The following is a 16,754-nucleotide window of genomic DNA, read 5'->3' as shown; positions in this document are numbered from 1 at the left end:
TGATACCAACCCAATTTCACAGAACGATAGTGAAATCTGTTCAGTCCATTGTGTTTGTTGGGACTATTTGTTAGGACATTGTACTCTCTGCTTCAAACATTTATCTATTCTTTTTTCTCTTAACAATGCCATGGCCTGAACTCCATCAACTTCAGAGGTACAACATATTTTCTTAGGCTTTCTCCAACCGCTTAATTTGATCGATCTCTGATCACTGAGTAAAAAGCAAATGCTGGAGGAACTTAGTGGGTCAGGCAGCATCTGTGGAGAAAATGGACAGATACACTTTGGGGTGGGATCCTGCTTCAGTCTGATCGTAATGGGGGGGGGGGGGGGGGGGGGAGAAAGATGGAAAAGAGAAGGGGGGCCGGAAAAAGCCTGGCAAGTTAGAGGTAGATGGGAGGGGGGGGGGGGGGGGGGGGGGGGGGCTGATTGGCATTTGAATGGAATTGGGTGGAACGTTTGACATTGGGGTGGAATAAGTGGCATTGGTTCATTCATTGGTTTTTCACCTGCAGAAACAAGTATTTCTCACTCACCTTTGATGACTATATTAAAGCTCCTCTTGACATTTGCTACTCCAGTAGAAATACTCCTCAAATATCATGAGTTAATAATTCTTGCTCATTCTCATTTCTCTTTTCATAGATTTGGAAGGTGAGCATAATTCACGTAGCCTTGGAAGAGGAGAAAGACCCCTGAGGTTTGAGAACCTCATAGCCTTTGCAAACTGATTCAGCTTGTAACTGGAAAAGTCATAGTTAGTTTACTTGTGACTCAGTAAACATTTGGACAGATACATGGATAGGAAAGATTTAGGGTGATATTGACCAAATGGGACTAGTGGGGCATCTTGGTTAGCATGGATGAGTTTGGCTGAAGGGCCTGTTTCCGTGCTGTATATCTCTATGGCTAACCGTTGAAGATACTGCTGTTGAATTTTGTAATGTCCACTTAATGTAATACTTAGCTATGCAAATGCTGCAGACAGATACTCTGAGACGATACCTTTCAGTGAATATCAGCCTCCATATTTTCCTAGGATTTTCATAAACCAGTATCAGTAAATTAACATAAACAAAGACCTTAACCATTTACTCACAAACTTGTATACAGTCTTCATTGCCGGGTTTGCCTTCGTCTTCATTGTATTGATGATGGCCCCACTTCCTTTCTGTGAATAGATTGGCGATTTTATTATTTATTTGCATGCCAGAAGTAAATATCTAAAACATCACAAAACCATGAATGTAGCAAATATATTCTCACAATACTTCAGACAAGAATCATAGCTTTCATTTCTTTAAAGCAGTGAATTCCCAGCAACACCTTGGGATCTGATCTGGTGACAAATTCGAAGACGAATCGATACACATCCAGAGGCAACATCATACAATCAGCTGCCTGGTTGCTGCAAAACTGCACTACTTTCAAAAACTGGGAAAAAAACAATTTATCACGAACTTAGCTGAGCAAATATCAATTTTCTTAAGTACTATTACAGAAGAAAAATAGAAAAGTTTAAATTTTTTTTTTTTAAACTGCAGATGCAGGAAATCTTAAATATAAACAGCATATGCTGGAAACACTCATCAGCTCAACATGGTGGGTGTAGGAACGAGTTGCCAGGGGAGGTAGCTGAGGCAGCGACTATTTCAACATTGAACAAACAGGTACATGGATAGAACAGGTTTGGAGGGATATAGGACAAAAGCAGAGAGGTGGGACTAGTGTAGATGGGACATGTTGGTCTTGTGGGCAAGTTTGGCCGAAGGACCTGTTTCCGATGCTGTATAACTCTAGGTCAGGCAACATCTGTGGGAAGACACACAGAGGGAACGTTTCAGATAGAAGTCTCTCTGTCAGAACATTATTATAGTTTGATGAAGTGGCGTCAACCAGAAAAGCGAGCAGTTTTACTTCTAACGTGATGCCTGAGCCGCTGAATGTTTCCAGCATTTTTTCCCTTTTTACTTCTGGAAAGAACAGTAACACAGGGAGAAAGGATGAAAAGAAATGAGAACTTTGCTGAACTTAAAGTCTGACTCATGCTCTCAAAGGGTGACACAATCCTGAACGCTTTCATCGTGAAGCTGTGAAACATGATACAAAAATCAAACTGAGAATGTCAGTCGGCAGAGGAGTCATGACAGGATAGCAGGACCCATTATGTCCACCGATGAATTGCTCAGGAAATAGAAGGAGAAAAAATACTGACTATGGGATAAAGATCTGGAGAAATATTTCTCTAGGATCTGGAAGGATTTCCTAAAGCTATGGTGGAATTTCAATGGATGTTATATGCTTGAATGGCTTCCAAATGCATTCTAAGATTCTCTGACCCTGAATCTTGCTGAGTGGGACGTACCGCATGCATGCATGCCTTGCATTCCCCATTGACTCAAATATTCCCTTTCAGAATCGCTTAACCGATCTTGCTGACCAAAACCATCCTTGAGCCTAATGTCAAGGCCCGATTTGGCTTGTACAGTTAGTCTAGACGCAGCTCTGCCCACAAGCCGTGACAAACCAGTACATAGCCCACCTCTGATGCCTTTCCGAATGAAATGGTTATATTTTGTGCAGGTCCAGATTGCAGACAGTTACTAAAAATAAGCTACGAATACTTCTCCCTCACCTGGCTCGCTGAGTGTTGGAATTCCCCAACTGTCAAATGTGCGTGAGAAATTTCAGATAGTTTTGAGTGGAGAGACGACAGAAATTGTATGCGTTATTTTATCTATTGTTTTCTTCATTTAAACACTATGCAAAACCAGCAGCAGCGCTTCCCAACTAGTGTCACGTGAGCTGAGAGCTCAAAATATCTTCACATCTGTTATTTCACTCTCAATGTGTGCTATTCCAGTCCTTTTGTTAATGCGCTTTGGAGAAAATAAAGAACTTATTCATTTCCCATTGCATTCTGATGAACAGAACCACTGACCGTGTTATTCCATAATTCAGCAGGGTCAATGTATTTTAATTAAGTCTTGTTTTGAGGCAACAGGACATTATTACTAAAGTCAGCTGAGCGTGCCGCAAGATTGTGAAATCTTAAAAGAAAAAAGATTGGAAGTAAACACAAAAACGTAGTCAGGAAGCAATGGAACCAGATGACTTCCCAATGACAGACAGGGATCGGTATGTTGACGTTGTTGCTGAAGACCACAGAATGGAAGATGAATGCTGCAATTCCCCAATGTCATGGGGGCCATGTTCTATTGCGGTATCACAAGGAATAAGAGCAAGAAGTCGGCCATTATGTCCCTCGAGCCCTTCTACCATTCAACAACATCACGGCTGAATTGATTGTTTTCCTGCCTGCTCCTCTCCACCCTTGGCCCTCTCGGTGGGTGCATCTCACCATCTCAGCCTTGAACATTGTGACTCAGCATCCACAGCTCTCTGGGGTGAGGGGTGAAGGGGGAATGCCAGCGATTCAAATGACACAGAGAAAAGAAACTCCTCGTCTCAGCAATAAATATGTAACCATTTCTCTCGAGTGTAGCCCTCGGTTTTTTTAATATTCTTCTACCATTGTAAACTTCATCTCAGCATTTGCCCTGTTAAGCCTCCTCAGGATCACTTCTAAATTCCAAAGGCCCTTAACTCAAAAGGTATCCTGTAACCATTCTAACAGACATCTAGTTTAGTTTATGTTTATTGATACAGTGAGGAAACAGGCCCTTTGGCCCACAGAGTCCACACCAACCAACAATCCCCGCACATTAGCACTATCCTACACACACTAGAGCCAATTTTGAATTTATACCAAGCCAAATAACTACAAACCTGTATGTCTTTGGACGTGTGGGAGGAAATCTTGGAGAAAATCTTGGAGAAAACCGACATGGTCACAGGGAGAACGTTCAAACTCCATGCAGACAGCACCCGCAGCCAGGATTGAACCTAGGTCTCTGGCACTATAGGTGCTGTAAGGCAGCAACCCTACCGCTGCACCACCGTGCAGCCCTGTCTCCAAAGCAAGTATCTTCCTTCTTAAATGAAGAGATCACAGCTGTACACTGGACTCCAGATGTGGTCTCAATGAAGTCCAGTGCAGTTGTAACAAGATTTCCGTATATGTTTTCACTCCACTCTACCTCGACCCACCACCACACTCTCCCTGACCCCTGCTGCCCCTCCTCCAATCTTCAACCAAACCTAGGCCATTCAGCAGAGACTAGGTACCTTTAAGCAGGTAAGGGAGAAACATCAATAGGTGTAATTCACTAAACAACGTGCTGGAGGAACTCAGTGGGTCAGGCAGTGTGTGTGGACGCAATGAACAGATGATAAGAATAGAGTTCCCTTGGTCCTCATCTTTCATCCCATCAGCCCCCATATCCAAAACTTCATTCTCTGACAGGGTTTGTGGCGCTGTAAGTCAGCAACTCTACCGCTGCATCACTGTGCTGCCTGTGTAGGGACTGGTGTTACATTTCCTTATCACTTCGATCCTTTGCAACTATTTCTACCCATCTGTCAATAACCTCCCTCACCTATATCCACCTATCAGTTGCCGCCCACTCGACTCAGTCCGAAGAAGGATCCTGATCCTGACCCGCAACATCTTCTGCCCATTCCCTCAGATCTAGATTCCAGCATCTGCGGTGTCTCCTCTTGATGCCACTAAACCACCTGCATGTGAACTTTCCAGCAACCAGCTCAAGAAAGTAGACAATGAAGATCTGTGGAACACTCCTGGGAGAATCGAGGACAATGTTACGCAACAAAATCAAATTATCCAAACGGTCACTGTATCCAGATGACATCGCATCCTAGACTGCTCCATCCCATAACCAAAGTGAAGAAATATAATTCACATTCAGCAATTTGAGGAATGCATATAAGACAGAAACCAAAACATTTTATTGACATGCAAACTATTTCAACTTGGATTAGTTCTTCCATTTAAACAGGCTTTTATGAACATTATCATTCCAGTGGTAATAATAGATTCCACTCACCTTCACTGTGAAGAGCCACTGATGATAGGATTTGTTGCTTCCTATATAAAGCAGACAGGTGTCTTACTTGACAATCAGCTTACATTATCAGCACCATTCAAGTCAAATGTATTCTATTCTAGAGTCCATGCAACATGTATTTAATTGGCTGTTGGATACAACTTGTCAACCATGTATGAAGCAGGAGTCACAGGGTTATGTAACATGGAAACAAGTCCTTCGGTTCAACGTGCCCATTCCGCCCAAGATGCTCTTCTGAGCTAGTCTTATTTGCCCGCATTTGATCCATATCCATGGCTGGTAGTGATATCATAAAGCTCATATACTTTATCAATTTGCATCACACATTTTCTTACATTCTTTCATTCGTCATCTTTGCTGGTCATTTCCCATTTTGTTTTGTTTTCCTCCTATTTTTATGGTCAAATTCTTTTCTCTGACTGTTCGTGAGCTTTTGCCTATATTATGGTATATGGACACACTGATCTGATCTGTATTTATGCCTACAATATTCTGTTGTGCTGCAGCAAGCAAGAATTTCATTGTCTTATCTGGGACACACGACAATAAACTCTCTTGACTTGATATTGCACTAATGTGAAATGGGAACCTTTCTGCAACCTGGCGAATATTACTCGACTAATCCAATGTAAACTAATTGTAATACCCCTATATTTACTTGTTTACATGGCTATGTTAGCAACATTTGTCTACCTCTTTCCTTCGCAGGATGTGGGCATTTCCAGCGTTTATGTGGTTATCACTGATTGCCCTTGAGAAGGCAGCGCTTAGCTCCTTCTGTGAAAGCACTCTAACAGTGTGGATGGGAAGATCCAGATTTAGACACAGAGACAGGGAAATAACAAGAATAAAAAATAATAGAAAGAGAGATGAACAAAAAAAGAAACAGATTGAAAAATATTATGTCAGTCCACTTGAACCTGTTTCGATTCCTATTTGTTTCTTTCCCCCTTTCCTTTGCACCAGCGCCTCGCTCACATGTAAGCGTCATTGTTAGACGTGACTGCAAACCCATCAGTTTTTAAATTTGGTCACCTCGCAAGGTCGGGATTCATGGTCTATCCTTATTTACCCCTTAAAATCGTGTGGCTTGAAGGGCATTTCAAGGGGGGGGGGGGGGGGGGGTGGGGGGGGTTAGGAATCAACTACATTGGAGACACTTATAGTCCAAACAGGGCAAATTTCCTTGCCCTGAAAGATATAAATGAAGCAGATGCTCTGATTTTTTAAAGACAATCCAGTAGTTTCATGGTCATCATTACTGATGCTCGCTTTTTATTCCATGCTCATTTCATTAACTGAATTTAAATTCCCCAGCTGCCGTAGCAGAACTTGAACTCATTATCATTAGATCAATGGCCCAATGCTACCGCGTACTTGCATCTTTCACAAACATTATCATCAGAGAGTTCTTTTGCCTTCAGAGTTTTTTTTTGTGTTCATCATTTTTTTTTTAATCAGATAGATTATGATGGAATAATATTCATGCCCAAGACAAATATTCCATTCTGTGACAAGAACCAACTCCTGCTGCACTGTGCTTAACGTTTTAAATGTATCCTCACTGTCATATAAAGCTTATGCCATGTTCACATTCCACTCTGACAGAGCTAATTCTGAAAGTGAATACCCATATTCAATCTTAATACTCATGCATATGAAAGCATATAGAATTTATAATTTTAAAATGTGGAAAAAATATCATTATATGCATCTTATCTCTTGCATTTTGATCATAATTTTGCACTTGCACATGCTACATGCTGCCTCATTCTTTATTCTGTGCTTTGAACATTAAGCTTTCATTTCTGGCCTTTTAAAAATGCTCTGTTCGACTCACTTTTTCTCCGTTATTTTAATTTTGTCGACCTTAATATGAACCTATGCTCAGACGTTTTGTAATTTTTTTCTTTTGTCTTTATGCAGTCATTTCCCCCCCCCCCCCCCTTCTATCATCTTTTTTTCCCTGTACGATATCCTTCCTCATTAGTGCGCTTAAAGCCTTTGCCTTGTGATAGCTAGAGTTTGCACCCAACATGGGCTTGCCGAAAGTCTGAGATTTCACTGTCTCCAGGTCACTTTATTGCAATACACCTTCGGACTCAGCAGTAGTAATTAAATTCAGCAAGAGTGTCACTAAGGGAGAAAGTGAATGCTGAGGACAGTAACACCACAGATGGAGAGATTAAAGTGAGGATTAAAAAGGATTAAAAAAAAACGAGAACACAGTTAAGACGAGAGTGATCCGTCTTTTTTTCTTCTTAGTTTGGTGCCTACGTTTTTGATATATGATCTTCTTCTGTTGTATCATTTAAATAATTGGCACCATGCTCATAAAAGGTGCGATGAAATTTACGTCACCGGCGTACCCAGCATGATTTGATGGAATGATTTTGATTAAGTGAAAGATACAGCATGGAAACGGGCCCTTGGGTTCACCGGGTCCCCACCGACCATCGATCCCCTGTTCACACTGCTTCTATACTATCTCACTGTCTCATCCTTTCTCATACACTTTGGAGCCAATGAGAGGCTAAAATTTGGTTCTGGCTTGAAAGAGAACGATGAAACCTTGTTAATTGCTGCAGATCTAACTAATAAATATATATGATGGGGAATCTCTTGAATTCTCTACTCCATAGGGTTATGGAATCTAGATCATTAGAGGCATTCAAAAAGACGAGAATATCCCAGATTCCCCACCATTGACTCCATCTACATTTCAGGCTGCCTTAAGGGCCTGTCCCACTTTCACAACCTAATTCACAACCTTTTTAACTCGTGGACATTTTTCATCATGCTAGAAAAAACGCCCCGAGCTACTTGATGCCACGAGTACCTGCGACTAGCATCACGGCCTGCTACGACCTACCTACGACCTCCTACGACCATGCTGCGAGTATGAGTCAAGGGCAAACTCGGCAGAGGTCGTGAATTAGGCCGTGAAAGTGGGACAGGTACTTTAGGAAAGCAGCCAACATAATCAAGTGGCATTCCAACCCTGGGCAGTCCCCTCTCCCATCAAGCGGAAGATAGAGAAGCTTGAATGGGCATTGCCAGATTTAGGAGCAGCTTCTTCCCCTCTGTTATCAAACTTCTGAACGTTTTTTCCCATAAGCTAGGGAACAATCCCAATTTTTTTAGAGTACCTTGTCGTGGACATTGGACTTTATCTTTGGACTGTTACGCTACAATGCAGCGTATTCTCCCCTCTGGCATTTTTCGCTTTGCTCTGCCTGTCGTACTTATGTTTGGCTTGACTGGACTCATGTATAGTATTATCTGATATGATAGGGGAGCATGTAAACAAAAGCCTCAGTGCATGTGGCAATAATAAACATAAATAGACTTTTTTATAATATAGGGGAGGGGGGGGGGGGGGAGATGAGGCCTGGGGAAGATCAGCCAAGGTCCTATTGACTGAGGGGGTAGGCTCGAAGGGCCAAGTGTTCTTGGGTGTGAAACAAAATCAGTGTTGCACATTCCATCAATGGATGTTCTCAGAACTTTGCTGAAAACACTAACAACTAAAACTCATGGCGATAGTACAAATCTGTTTATTCTAACTGCTAAAGATAGACACAACAAGCTGGAGTAACTCAGCGGGACAGGCAGCATCTCTGAGGAGAAGGAATGGGTGACGTTTCAGGTCGAGACCTTTCTTATTCTAACCGCTATACATGTATTACAATAAGCACATTTTATTTGAATGATTCAAAGAACAGCCTTAATATCCACATTAAGAAATATAATTTGGATCTCAATTAATGTGCCCATGATGATGCTAACTATTCTAAGCTGAGCTAGACCGATTATTCAACAGATTATCATCAAGCAGGTTGAGGCCATGTTAAACTGGGCAGCAGTTTGGCACAGCTGAAAGAGCTGCCGCCTTACAGTGCCAGAGACCCAAGTTTGATCCTGACCTTGGGTGCTGTCTATGTGGAGTTTGCACAATCTTCCTGTGACCATGTGGGTTTCCTCCGGGTACACCAGTGTTCTCCCACATCCCAAAGACATGTGGGTTTTTAGGTTAATTGGCCTCTGTGAATTGTCCCTGGTGTATAGGGAGTAGATGAGAAAGTGGGATTACATAGAACTAGTGATCGATAGTCCACATGGACTCGATGGACCGAAGAGCCTGCTTCCATGCTGTTTCTCTAAACTAAACGCAAGTTAATCAAATGACTCATCATTCAGAAGTGTACAATATAAGTTGCTTCTTTTCAAGTAAACTTTAATGCATTCTGGTTGAATCAAGAACTGTGAGCTGTCAAACGTCACTTTGTGTTCAGCCCTAAATTGCCTATCCCAGCTTTGGGAAGCTGAAGTGAGCTCAGTTCAGCCTTACCTCCTGCATATTCACCATTGTTTATCTCCTCCTCAAAAATATCACTGAATCCTTCTCCAGAATTCAGCAGATCCAGTCGACCATCAATGAACTGGAAAACAAAAGCATTTACATGGGAGACAACAGTTCAAACGTGTGACATTCTCAAAGCAGGACACTAAAGGAAGCTCAGTATTTGAAATACAATTCTTGCGCTGTCAAAACACAATTAATGAGCTCGAGCTAATTAAAAGAATCAGTAACTCCGACAGAAGTGAGGAATCCGCTACCATTTCAAATGTTATACTTGTTTGCAGACTACGTGCACGGTTGAATAACGTTGCAATTTAGGAATAGAAGGTTTTTTTTTCCCACTGAATGAAAGCTTCTAATTCACCATGCCCAGCTATTAATATCATCAGAAGTCTCAACACTGTAAATAATAGATAGCTGGCACAAACGGGAAAGATCCACTTGCTCAGAGCGCCATAGGCTGCAAGCGGAATATAAACTGCAGGTGGTGGTTTTCAATTGTTTCAAATTCCTGGGGCCTTTCACATTATGGCTGTGAACTTGACCATTGTCATGTTACTGCAAGTGGCAGCAAAGGATAAGGTTACAAAGCATTTTCCAAAAACAGGAATAGTTGCTTCATTTGTTTTACATGAATCGGCGATATGAAGTTAATTATTTTATACCCGTGGGTGAAAGGGTTTTGGTCGTATTGCTCAGATGATTATTTTTTTTTAGGGTCCTCAACTAAATAGCTACTCATTTCATCGATGAAATGCAGTTTACACATAGGAATGCCGAAAACTATAAATTAACCTCCTTGCTGGAAAGATTGACATCATTCTGCTGGCTTCAAGTATCAGAAAATAGCTAGGTATTCAAAATAACTGAGCAGTAAAATACAGTGCCCTCCCCATAATGTTTGGGACAAAGACCCATCATTTATTTATTTGCCTCTGTACTCCACAATTTGAGATTTGTAATAGAAAAAAAAAATCACATGTGGTTAAAGTGCACATTGTCAGATTTAAATAAAGGCCACTTTTTTACATTTTGGTTTCACCATGTAGAAATTACAGCTGTGTTTATACATAGTCCCCCCCATTTCAGGGCAGCATAATGTTTGGGACAAATGACTTTACAGGTGTTTGTAAATGCTCAGGTGTGTTTAATTGCCTCCTTAATGCATGTATAAGAGAGCTCTCAGCACCTAGTCTTCCCTCCAGTGTTTAGAATCACATTTGGAAACTTTTATTGCTGTCTATCAACATGAGGACCAAAGTTGTGCAAATGAAAGTCAAAGAAGCCATTATAAGATTGGGAAACAAGAATAAAACTGTTGGATACATCTGCCAAACCTTAGGCTTGCCTAAATCAACTGTTTGGAACATCATTAAGAAGAAGGAGAGCACTGGTGAGCTTACCAATCGCAAAGTGACTGGCAGGCCAAGGAAGACGTCCACAGCTGATGACAGAAGAATTCTTACCACCTTCAAATGGCGGCGGCGCGGGCACATCGCGACGCCCCGTGTCTCTCAAGAATGGGAAATATAGCGACAATTCCCCTACCTGTTTCAAGGCTGCTCACTCGGAGCAGTCTTGTATCCATTTCGTACAGCCGACAGGAACTTCTGGACTTCGGTTCCTGCGGCTGCAACAACTTTCTGGGCGATCTCCGTCTTCCTCCTGAGCTCGTCAGAGCAACGGAGCACCCGACCCGCGGGGCTGAAGACCGCCAGCGGAGCCGCGGGGCTGTAGATCGCCACCCGACCCGTGGGGCTGGAGAAAGCCAGCAGAGCCGCAGGGCTGGAGAACGCCAGCAGAGCCGCAGGGCTGGAGAACACCACCGGAGCCACGGAGACGCGGAGCAACGGAGCGGCAGAACGCCAGCGCGCACCAAGCCAGCTCGGCCGACGGGAAGCACCAACAAACGGCGACGCGTACGAAAGCACCGCCGGGGAAGCAGAGGTGAGTTAAAGGCCAGGTTAGAGCTAGCCCCACACAGGCTAGCGATTCCTAGCCTTTTCCTCGCCAAACGTGCGCTCACTGGCAAACAAAATGGACGAACTCCGGCTAAGGATCACCTCCCACAACCGGATCAAAGACTGCAACATCCTGATCTTCATGGAAACTTGGCTCAACATCGATGTTCCTGATAGCGCCATCCAGCTAACGGGGCGTCATTTACTCCGAGCGGACAGGACAACAGACTCCGGTAAGACCAGAGGTGGGGGTCTGTGCATTTATGTAAATAAAGCATGGTGCACGGACTCCACCATCATCGAGAGTCACTGCTCAGCTAACCTTGAGTTCCTCTTGGTTAGATGCAGACCGTTCTATCTGCCCAGAGAGTTCCTCTCCACTGTTGTGACTGCAGCCTATATCCCTCCTGATGCTAATGCCAAGTTTGCAATGAAAGAGCTGCATACTGCCATTAGCAAACAACAGACGCACAACCCCGAGGCAGCCTTCATTCATGGACTGTTTACCCTCCTACCATCCGGGAGGCGCTACAGGTCTCTCCGTTGCCGGTCCAGCAGGTCCAGGAACAGTTTCTTCCCTGCGGCTGTCACTCTACTCAACAATGTACCTCGGTGACTGCCAGTCACCCCCCCCCCCGGACACTCCTCCCACAGGAAAAACACTATGTCTGTATACATGTAAAAAGATTTATTTATTGAAATCATATTCTATGTCGCTCTTCCAGGGAGAACTGCATTTCGTTGTCTCTGTACTGTACACTGACAATGACAATTAAAGTTGAATCTGAATCTGAATCTGAATCTGAATTCTCTCTATAATAAAGAAATATCCCCAAACACCTGTCCGCTAGATCAGAAACATTCTTCAGATGTGGATTTGTCAATGACTACTGTCTGCAGGTGACTTCATGAACAGAAATACAGACTGTAAGATGCAAACCACTGGTTAGCTGCAAAAGTAGGATGGCCAGGTTACAGTTTGCCAAGAAGTACTTAAAAGAGCAATCACAGTTCTGGGAAAAAAGTCTTGTGGACGGATGAGACGAAGATTAACTTATGTCAGAGTGATGGCAAGAGCAAAGGCAAGAGGAGAGAAGGAACTGCCCAAGATCCAAAGCATACCACCTCATCTGTGAAACATGGTGGTGGGGGTGTTATGGCCTGGGCATGTATGGCTGCTGAAAGTACTAGCTCACTTATCTTCATTAACGATACAACTGCTGATGGTAGTAGCATAATGAATTCTGAAGTGTATAGACACATCCTATCTGCTTAAGTTCAAACAAATGCCTCAAAACTCATTGGCCAGCAGTTCATTCTACAGCAAGACAATGATCCCAAACATACTGCTAAAGCAACAAAGGAGTTTTTCAAAGCTAAAAAAATGGTAATTTCTTGAATGGCCAAGTCAATCACCTGATCTGAACCCAATTGAGCATGCCTGAAGAGAAATCTGAATGGGGATTAGCATCCAAAACAAGATGAAGACCCAGCAATACAGGCCTGGCAGAGCATCACCAGAGAAGGCACCCAGCAACAGGTGATGTCCATGAATCGCAGACTTCAAGCAGTCATTGAATACAAAGGATATGAAACAAAATACTAAACATTTACATGACAGTACTGTGTCCCAAACATTATGGTGCCCTGAAATGGGGGGACTGTGTATAAATACTGCTGTAATTTCTACATGGTGAAACTAAAATGTATAAAAATGACCTTTATTAAAATCTGACAATGTGCACTTTAACCACATGTGATTTTTTTCTATTATAAATCTCAAATTGTGAAGTACAGAGGAAAATAAATAAATTATGGGTCTTTGTCCCAAATATTATGGAGGGCACTGTATATCCCATATAATGAAGGCCATTTTCACGTGCAGCTGGATAATGTAGGAATCATGTACCACCAGTCAAGAGAGGATTAAGGTGGCAGGAAGGAAGTGCAGACGCTGATTTAAACCGAAGATAGACACATAAAACTGGAATAACTCAGCGGGACAGACAGCATCTCTGGATAAATGGAAGCGAGGGCTGTTTTGGGTCGAGACCCTTCTTCAGATTGAAGAAGGGTCTCGACCAAAAATGTCATTCCTTTTCTCCTGAGATGCTATCTGACCCGCTGAGTTACTCCAATTTTTTGTGTCTATCTGAGGATTAAGATGGAACAAACTTAAGATGGGGTTTGTCAACAAACCCTGGACCCATTCATGTTCTCGAAAGTTAGATAAAATCTGAAAATTTCCAGCATCTGAATGTAGTGTCAATAATTGGATAATAAACACAAAAGATTGAATTAAAATAATGGAAAAATGCTCATTGATTTCAGTTCTTTATTGCCTGTTCGTTCCTTTGGGTACTCGGGATTGTACACAGCAATTAAATGCATCTGTGCTACCATCAGAGTGAGCTTGTGCAAGGATGTAACTTCCACGGAAGGTGTGAAAGTCTTGGTCCATAATGATGACAGCCAATCCACCGCGGCACCAGGAGCTCACCTCATTTCAACACCGAAGCAAAAACCTGAGGAAACTGATCTCATTAAAAAATCATCACCTCCGTTAAGAGGGCACTAAAGCAAAAGCCTGCTTTTCGGAAAGAAATCTGGAAAATTTCTAAGCAGCTTGCGAAACCACCAACATAGTGCAGCTGTTCACAACCAGAAGCGATAATAACTTTCCAGCTCGTATAAAGACAGCTTTCAAAAAATCCCACTCCATCCATAAAGTAAGGCTTTCAGAAAATTTATCACACGTTTAATTTAGGAAATCTTCCAAGCTATTTTCTACAATTTAATCAGTCCTTTAGGTTGGGATTTTGCACGAACCGTTGACCTTTACAGAAACTCTGCAAAGAATGATCCCGCTGAGGTTCAATTCCTGCTCAAGTTTTCAACACTGAAAAGTAGTGAGTGACCTACTGTTCTAAGGTTAGCTCTTTCCCTTCCTACCTGTTTGAAGAGCTGCAGTTGAATGGCATTCTGCAGGAAATGTCTCATGGCACTCGAGCGGTGGGAGACAAATACATCTTCATTGAACGTGATGGGCTCCTCCTAGGAAACAATGAGAAGAACGTAATGTAGTGCTGCTGTTCCGTGGGTCGTCATGCAGAAAAGCATTACAGCACTTCAACTACATAGCTTAACATAACGAAGTAAACTGCCCCTTACAATGCATTTTGGCTACGCATTCCGAAATTCACAGAATATACTGAAATATACTGAAGGAATACATCAATCAATTCTTTTAAGATACCTCCGTATATTGCCACTCAATTTCCTACTCTCATACTTCATGTTGTCCACTTTTAATTATTGTACAACCTCCAATGTATGATTGACAACCTCCATTGTAGTGACGCAGATCCTAAAAGCAAAATTATTCTGTTTTATAATATGAAAAATCAACAACTGTCTCAAGGATTGTATTACATATCTGTTTGTGAATTGCATCTTGTCAAAATAGACCAAACTAGTCTCAGCAAAATTCACCTGGGGAATTTATAGATAAAATATTTACAAATCCGCAACGCCCCCCACCCCCCACCTGCAATTTTACCCAGGGCAATACCTTGAGAGATATCAATACCACCAGAGTACAAAGATACAAATTTAGATATGGAAACACATGTTAACTTTTGAAGCATATTAGTGTGTTTTCTGTGTAACAGCATACAAGACCAAATATTAAATACGTTCCAGTGTCTATTATATGCATGCCATACCATATGCATCTCTCCCACTATCATGTTCAAAGATGTCTCACACCATGCTCGGTAATTATATTGGTTAGACAATAGTGTGCCTTGCAAATAGTAGATGTCTTATATTTCCTCTCTGCTTCCTCGAGGAAGTTTGTATGTCCTTAAAACATCCTTCACAGAAAGGGTGGTGAGTGTGTGGAACAAACTGCCTAAGGAGGTAGCTGAGGCTGGGACTATCCCAACATTTCAGAAACAATTAGACAGGTACATAGATAAGACAGGTTTGGAGGGATATGGACCAAACGCAGGCAGGTGTAGCTGGGATACGTTGGCCGGTGTGGGCAAGTTGGGCCGAAGGGCCTGTTTCCACACTGCATCACTCTATGACTATAAAGAGTGATTCACGCCCCGGTTTGAAACATCACCTATCCATGTTCTCCTGAGAAGCCGCCTGACTTGCTGAGTTACTCTAGCACCAACAGTAACACTGGCACTACAATCAATGAAATCAGTCAACTTGTGAGCACTTCACCCATTTACAAACCGCAAGTGCTCAGTCTTGTAGAATGAAGTTATTTTAATCGTGTGTTAGGTAATGATTACTGCCCAACAAGTTCACTGGGGCTTTATTGCTGACTGTAGAATCCAAGCTAACATTTGGAGACTGTAAACATATTGAAACAAGGTTGGAACTCAACAGTGTTATTTTGTTGGAAAACAAAATTTTGAAAGATCATATGAACCTTTAAATATAATCTTCATCTAAGCAGAAGAATATTAATTATAGTAGCTCACACCTAAATTACATTGTACCTCCTTCCCTCACATTGAGAATGATGGATTTGTCCCTACACAGGAGGATGCCACTTGGCCCATGGAAGTTCCCCATACAGCGACCTGTTCAGTCTCATTCTTCAGCCAAATCTTCCTGCAGCTCTACAAATTATATTCTCTCTCCTGAAAGACACCGATTCAATCTGTTTCTACCACCCTAACAGGCAGAGGGTCCCAAATTACATCCACTCTCTGCATGATAACATTTTCACTCACAGACCCTACTCATAGTCATAGAGCACGGAAACAGGCTCTTCAGCCCAACTCATCCATACATACCTAGATGTCTCTTCTAAGCTCATTCCATTTGCCCACATCGGGTCCATATCCGTCTAATCCTTTCCTCACAATCCACCAAATATTGCTCCGTACTTCATCCTTGTATGGTTTGCTCATTCCCCACGGATGTTGAACCACTTTGCTGATGGGAGCAGTTTCTCTCAATATCTCCTGTCAACACCTGTCATGATCTTATTCACCTTTATCAACCCACCTCTCAAACCTCTTTGCTCAAGAGAGATCACCCCAAGCTTCTATCATCTAAACCAAAGGTGATATCTCCTCTTCTTCTTCTTGTGATTGGGAGATATATTCAAAATATGGTGTCCAGAACAGAGCTAATTTTAACCAAAAGTTGAGACTTGTCTGGGTTCATAGAATATCCCACCATCTAAAACAAAAATAAACCAACAGTGGAGAGGTTAATGGATGGTCAGTTCAGGATTGGAACTCGCATTGGGAGCAAAGAAATGGTTCAACGTGAAATGGAGAAATTTGTGGACTTTCCAAAATACCATTACCCTGCTGAACTCACAGGCCCGACGCTAGCTATCTTTTGTACCCTTTTCTCTGTATATATTTATTTGCCTATGTACTAGATCAATATATCCACATTGTACAT

At 42.3% G+C, this 16,754-nt stretch overlaps 1 protein-coding gene across 1 annotated transcript in view; it reads right to left on the bottom strand.

The window, feature by feature from the left end:
- Window positions 1-16,754, bottom strand: part of LOC129711880 (DENN domain-containing protein 1A-like) — a 472,977-nt gene that overhangs the window by 80,544 nt on the left and 375,679 nt on the right. Inside the window, 4 exon segments of the mRNA XM_055659869.1 lie at window positions 1,103-1,174; window positions 4,971-5,011; window positions 9,343-9,433; window positions 14,268-14,369. Of these exon segments, the coding sequence (XP_055515844.1) occupies window positions 1,103-1,174; window positions 4,971-5,011; window positions 9,343-9,433; window positions 14,268-14,369 (306 nt within the window).

The sequence above is a fragment of the Leucoraja erinacea genome, chromosome 31 (genome assembly GCF_028641065.1).
Source record: "Leucoraja erinacea ecotype New England chromosome 31, Leri_hhj_1, whole genome shotgun sequence".
In the NCBI taxonomy this organism is placed as follows: Eukaryota; Metazoa; Chordata; class Chondrichthyes; order Rajiformes; family Rajidae; genus Leucoraja; species Leucoraja erinaceus.
The sequence above is the reverse complement of the archived record's forward strand: the minus strand, read 5'-3'. Positions and strand labels throughout refer to the sequence as shown.